This window comes from Orycteropus afer, unplaced genomic scaffold (genome assembly GCF_000298275.1).
Source record: "Orycteropus afer afer isolate SDZICR_OR568_19922 unplaced genomic scaffold, OryAfe1.0 scaffold00067, whole genome shotgun sequence".
Classification (NCBI taxonomy): domain Eukaryota; kingdom Metazoa; phylum Chordata; class Mammalia; order Tubulidentata; family Orycteropodidae; genus Orycteropus; species Orycteropus afer.
The window spans coordinates 3,524,311-3,531,024 of NW_006921654.1; the positions used below are offsets into that span (position 1 = coordinate 3,524,311).

Below are 6,714 nucleotides of genomic sequence, written 5' to 3' on the forward strand. Positions count from 1 at the left end.
GTATAGTCTAATGATGAATGTGCAGGGGACCTGCCCCAGGCGCCTGTGGTTCCTGGGCCAACAGCCAGGCTTGCGTGGCACTCCCATGACTTTGTGACTGACGTGTCTTCCCATGTGGACTGTGGCCTGGCCAGAGACACCCCCCCACCCCCCGCACATCCCACTGTCAGGGGCAGCCAGGACTGTTCCATCAACCTTCCTCATCCCTGTCCGTACCTTTCTCAAATAAAGCACCTATGCCCTCAGCAGCTGCCCACCGTGTGCTGTTGCTAGGATGTTTGTACTAAAATAAGTGTGATGGTGTTAGTTTTTTTGTTGAGAAAGGGGAGTGGTTGAGGAATATGGTAAAATTTATGGTGGGAGAGTTTTAGGGGAAAGGGCCCTTGGCTCCTTGTCCTCTAGTAATAGACTGACATGTCTTTGAAGAGGTTCTTGTTACCCAGTTACCATGGGTAATTGGAGGTGGGGACAGACTAGGTGGGACCATGCACTCACTTGTCCCTGTGTGTGGCTCTATGCCTCATGTGTCAGCCACACCAGAACCCAGGAGGGGATGGCTTCAGGCAAGTAGACCTGGGAAGGGGAGATCCACAGAGCTGCACAGAGCTGGGAATGCAATTTGGAGGGACAAGTGGGAAGCATAACTTGTGTCTCCTGGGTGAGTGGTGGCAAGATGCTGGGTCCCTACACCTCTAGGTGGAACCCAGCCTTGATAAAGACCTCTCCTGCATCATTCCAGGGGTCCCAGATCAGAGTAAGGTGGCACAAGGACCCTTTGCCACCTACTCCCAAAGCACACACTTAATAGGAATACCAAACATGTCTGTCACCTCAGCCCTATGTCACTTGCTGTTAGGTCCCAGACCAGCTCCCCATACGGTGGGCCAGCAGGAGTTCAACCTCCATTCTTTGGGGCCCTGTGGAGACTACACCCTGCTGTCTGGGGCTGGATCCAGAACTCCTCTCCCCTTCCTGGGTAAGGACCGCATATAGGGCAATATCTCACCATCTGGTAAACCTTCCCTTCAAGCTCCCACCAACTTCTGTGTGGGGAGCCTAGGCCACTTGGGCAGTGATGGGTGCCTAGGGGCCCCATCGGAAGGGCCCTGCAGCAGCAGGCCACGGATGCGCACAGGCTGGCCCGCGCGGCCCGTGCAACAGGCGCCACATAAGCCAGATGTCAGCGGCCGAGAGCCCATGCACCACGACCAGCTCTCGGTAAAAGCAGGGGTCGAAGGTACGCAGGTGTGGTGCAGCCGAAGGCCGGGAGATGCCAAAAGTTCGGAAAGCGGGGTGAGGCTCGGGCGTGAGCTGCAGGCGCTGTAGACACATGCCCAGGAAGACATCGTCGATGGGGAAGAGCTCAACCTGGGCACAGGCACCGGCAAGGCGGTGCAGCGTGGCCCCGGAAAGGACAAAGCCACCACCACCTGCGTAGACAGGGTAGGCAGGCAGGCCGTACACTGCCTCGGGGATGTAGTACTTGCTGTCCCGCACGCGGATTGGCCGAGCCTGCATAATCACGTCACCTGCAAGCAGGTCCTGTGCCGGATCCCGAGGCGCCAGGAACTCCAGCAGATTTCCCACGTGCACAAACACGTCGGCATCGCCCTTAAAAACAAAACGCACGTCGGGGCAGAAGGCTGAGGCCCAAGCCAGAAAGTGGATCTCCTTGAGCGTTAGGTTGAAGAAAGTGTCATCGAAGGCCCAGAGCAGGATATCCGCGTAGGCACGGCTCTCGGCGCGCAGCAGGGTGCGCCAGTGTGCTCGCGTGCCCGCCACCTCAGGGTCCGCTCCGTCCAGGCCCGCGACCCTGGGCACGCCCAGCAAGAACACACGGCGCACAAGCGCCCCCTGCACTCGGCCCTCAGCACCCCACGTTTGGCGCACCGCTTGGCGCCGCTCAAAATCTGCAGCCACCGACTTCACAGCGATAAGCAGGTCGGGTCCTCCGCCTGGCGCGCCCCTACCGAGGCATTTATGCGGCTGGTTAATGAGCAGCGGGAAGCGCCGCTGGTCCTTGGCGCGCAGGTAGCTGCGGAAGTCAAAGGGTCCGGTGGGCGTTGGCGGGGCAGGCGTGTCTTCTTGGTAGGCCGGGGGTGCTGCGCTAGCGTCCGGTGCCTGGAATGCGCGGGTCACTAGAGTGGGCTTCCGCGCCGCCTTCCCTAGCGCTCGCGGTGCGCTCGTCGTTGGGGCCGTGCTGTCGCGCTGCGCATAAAGTAGGAGGCCAAGGGCCACGCCAAGGAGCAGCGTGAGCGCCGCGTCCCCACGTAGGCGCAGCCTCCGCCGCATGTTGGCTCGGCCAGCGCCGGCGCCCCCTGCGGAGAAACGCTGTTAGGGGAGCTTGGCAGGGGCTCTCGGCCCCGCCTCCCTGAGAGGAGGGGGCGGAGGCCACGCCTAGGGGTCTCCCCTGTTGTAGTTCTTCTCTGGGTCCTGATACTCCTGCCCGGATGGAAAGCGGTTCCTGCTGTATCCAAACCCCCACCTTCAGCCCTGGCCCAGACCGGTGCCCCCAAGCCTGGGCTGAGAGACGCAGGGAACCTCGGCCCTACTGCCCCGCCCTCCCCGGGTCCCTAGTCCTTCACCCCTCCCCCACGCCGCACCATGGAATCCCAACACTCACGTTTGGCCCTCCGGAGCGGCGCGGCGCGGGCCCCGGATGCCGGGGCCTCGGGGGCTCAGAGCGGGGTCCCAGGGGCGGCCATGGACGGGGCCTGGGCCAAATGCAGCGTTGGCAGGAAGGGGGGGGGGCCCGGGACCGCAGCCACGTGACCTTCCAGCTGTGCGCGCTCGGACATCTGTGCTCAGCTCCGCCCAGGCTCCAGGAGCCGCGTCTTGGAGTAAGGGCTAACCCCTGAGAGGGATTCTCCTCAGGGGCGACTCTTCGTTGGGAAGGCCCGAGGGCGGCGAGTTTGGGGTTCAGCGCGGACTCAGGCTTCTCAAACCAGCCTTGTCGGAGGAGCTGGAAGAAGCCTCTCTGGAGTGGGGCGAGGCCCAGGCTGCCAGGAGCCCCGAGGCATCGATGTGGGTCCCACGCCACCATCCTTGCGTCCTCGGAGCTTCTCACCTCAGCTCATCACATCCCTGGTTCTACCAGGCAGGGTCCAGTAACTGCCCCCGGCCACATGGCTGCCTCCTCATTCCAGGCGCTACCGTGCTCCCCACCAAACACACACAAACTAGACTACTTATTAATTCTTACAACTCTGGAAGGGGTTCGCATTGCTCGCGCCCAGGTGGGAACACTGGTCCTCAGGGAGCTGCATGCCTTGCCTAGGGTTACACCGGCAGAAGGTAACAGCAGTGCCCCAGGTCTTCTAGAATTCAGTCCAAGGCTCTTTGCTCTGTCCTTCTTTGCCCCTCGCCCCACCCACCCATGGGAATGGAGGACAGTGGGCCAATCCTGTCCACTTTACCTTCACTGGTAATCACTTGAAGCTGTCTCCCTGTCTCCCCAGGGGCTAAAGGACCAGGGGCCAGGCCCGAGTTTGGTTCTGGGCTCCCTAGTCCCCAATGTCTCAGACCAACATAGGCTCTCACAGGTAAAAGTGACCATGCTGGGCTCCAGCCCAGACTGAGCTGACGAGGATTGGGTCCACTTGGGACATTCCTGGAGTAAGCTCATGAGCAAAGTGTTTGATCTAGGATCCAGGTAGGAGATTGATGGCCCTTGCCTAGCTTCACTGCCACTTCTCTTCTTTGAACTCAGGACCTCCGGGTTCCAGCTCATAAGTGGGCCCTGGAGTAGACACCCTGTGGTAGTTATGTTTGTGTGTCAACTTGGCTAGACCTGGTTGAGTGGCTGGGCAGCTGGTGGTAGTTATTCCCCATGGTGAGACTGGCAATCAACTCCATAGTGGGATCTACCACAAGCAGTTGAGTAGCTGCCTTTGGGATATGGTCTGCTTCCCGTATATAAGGAGAAGCTTTGAGAATGGTCTCTAGCCTATGGCACGCTTGGACCCTGCATGTAGCTGCGTCGTTGCTCAGCAGCCTGCTATGCTCTGCTGACCTTGGGACTTACAGTGGACTTAAGTTAATGGCCTGCCATGTGGATTGGTAACATCGGGACTGCCTTTTGACTTGTCAACCTTGGACTTCTCAGCCTCAGCAGCCAGTAGCTGTCTCAGTGAAGAAATGCCTCTGGCTCCAGTGGTCCGGGAGCAGGAGGCAGAGCTGGACCCCAAGGTTGAGGGGCTTTCACCCAGCCCCAAGAACCTGGCACTTTGAACTTGGAGTTAAAGTCTCCATATTGTAAGAATAAACTCCTGTTTGTTAAGGCCATCCCATTTGTGGTATTTTCTTGTCAGAGCGCCACTAAAGAACCAGAACACACCCCCTACCCCCAGGTCTCAGGAGACAGGCTACTGGGACCAGCAGTGCTCTCCAGCACTGTCCTCTTTCCGGGGGCTGTGGCTGCTCCTCTGAAGACTTCGTCTCACCAATGTTCTTCCGTAAAAAGTTAGCCCTGTGTCCTGAGCCTGTCTCTCCTACTCACAGACTTCTCAGGAAGTGGCTTTTCCCACTCCCTCACATGATCTGGTTCTGCCCGTCACAGCAGGCAGCCCCACACTCACCCAACTAGCAAAGGCAGAAACTCTGGGGTCCTCTCACCCCTCCTCTCCTTCAGTGTCACCAGACCTGTTCATTTGCCTCCTAAAGTCTCAGTGTTCACTCTCTTCCCTCCATCTCTCCTGCGACTTCCCCAGCCTTGACCTATCCTCTCTCTGCATCCTCACCAACCTCCTGAAACCTTTCAAGGGCTTCTCCCTGATCCTAGTTTTAGGATAGAATTCAAATTCTAAGATGGCTAACCACACATACGACCTGTCTCCTCCACTCACCAAACGGTTTCTTAGGAAATCCACACACACTGCCCCCAGATCCAGCCTCCCTCTAAACTCTGTTCTTCTAACAGCCCTCCCTTAAGACCTTACTTGAAGCTAGTTATGCCTAAAACATTGCTCTTCTCCTACCATCCTCCTTACTCACATTCGTATCTCTTCCAGGAAGCCATCCCTGGTTCCTGCCTTGGTTAGGCCCCTCCTCAATGCTCCCAGAACTCCCTGTACTTCTCATTTGAAAAATGAGTTACAAACCGTGGCCTCATCCACCCTGAGACCAGAAGAACTAGATGGTACCTGGCTCCCACTATAGACAGACCCTTACACAGTGAGAGAAAATGTGGAACAGAACTTCAAAATCCTACAGATAAACAAAAAACAGATCTCATGGACTGGTTGAGATTGGAGGACTCCCCAAGACTATTGCACTGAGATACTCTTCAACTTTGAACCAAAACTAACCTCTGAGGTCACTGGCTCAAAAAACAGTGTCACTTGTAATTACTGCTCCTTTTAAAAATCACTTATATGAGACCAAATGGTCAATGATTACTTTAAAACAAAGATGAAAAATATAACGGAACAGGGAAAGTAGATTAACGGAAACAGAACAACCAGAAAGAAATGAGAATGTTCACACATTGTGAAGAATGTTACCAATGTCTAAAGAGGAGTGAAGAAAACAAAGACGCATGGAGGCTGCAAACCCCAGCCTCCAGGATCCTGAAACCAGAGGAACTAAATGGTGCCTAGTACCACTGCTGACCACTCTGAGAGGGATCACAACAGAAGATCCTGGATAGAGGAGAAGAAATGAGAACAAAACTCAAAAAAAAGAAAAAGGGCAAAGGCCACACTTACTGGTCTGATAGAGATTGATGGGACCCCTGAGACTATGGCCCTTAGAAACCCTTCAGGCCTGGAACCCAACACATCCTCATGGCTCAGCTCTCAGCTAAACAGTAGACAGGCCTATAATGTGAGCCAGTAACACCAAGGAAGGGCAAACTCCTTAAAACAACCAACCAACCATCAGAGATCAAAAGGGCAGCATCTGCCCAGGGATGAAACTGAGAGAGCAGGAAGGGACAGGAGATAAGGACGAATGAAAACAAAAGGAGGAAGTGGGGAGAGTGCAGTTGCGCTGTGGGAACTACAATCAATATCACAAATCAAAACGTGTAAAATTGTTGAATGGAAAACCAATGTGCTATGTAAATCTTCACCCAAATCACAATGTTAAAAAAAAAAAAAAAAAGTTACCAATGTCACGGAACTGCTTGTGTAGAAATTGTTGAACGGAAACCTAAACTGCAGTGTTAACATTCACCAAAAATACAATAAAGCTTTCTTTTTAAAAAAAGTTGTATTTTGTTACTGATGCTTAATTTTGGTGGTCTCATATTGGGTGTGAGCTGCGGGCAGGCAGGGTCACTCTATCTTGCTCACAAGTATTTGCAACACCCAAGATGTCTAGGCCACAGCGGGTGCCTAATGAGTGACTGTTCAATGAACACGGTAAGGACTGGCCACAGCTCCTCTCCTCGGGTTGGGGGGAGGTGAGACTGACCCCACAGCAGGTCCCCCACAGCAGCCCTCATACATGTCTCTATCCTAGTATCTGGGGTGGAATGCCCAATGGTGCACCCCAGCAAGCTTGGTGGCCCCTTGTCCCTCTCCTAGGAAGTCAGTCAACTCTGCGCCAGCAGCTTCATCAAAAAGGTCAACTGGTGTTTTAAGTGTGGTCTTCAGAGTCCCGTGGATGGACAAGGTTCAGCATTACAGCAGAAGGAACCCTAGAGGTATTGAAGTGCTCCAAGCGCTGGCTGGGCTCCTGACAGACTGCCCCTTCCTTCCCTGGGTACCCGGC

The 6,714-nt window shown here is 55.3% G+C and overlaps 1 protein-coding gene across 1 annotated transcript; it reads right to left on the minus strand.

Moving 5' to 3' along the window:
- Positions 1-1,083: 1,083 nt before the first annotated feature.
- Positions 1,084-2,292, minus strand: B3GNT9 (UDP-GlcNAc:betaGal beta-1,3-N-acetylglucosaminyltransferase 9). Its single transcript, XM_007940237.1, has one exon. It carries the CDS (start codon positions 2,290-2,292, stop codon positions 1,084-1,086), a length of 1,209 nt encoding a protein of 402 aa, XP_007938428.1.
- Between the last annotated feature and the right edge of the window lie 4,422 nt (positions 2,293-6,714).

What these genes read in the sequence shown, in the direction of transcription:
- B3GNT9 (XM_007940237.1), bottom strand. Translation starts at nt 2,292, where the DNA reads ATGCGGCGGAGGCTGCGCCTACGTGGGGACGCGGCGCTCACGCTGCTC.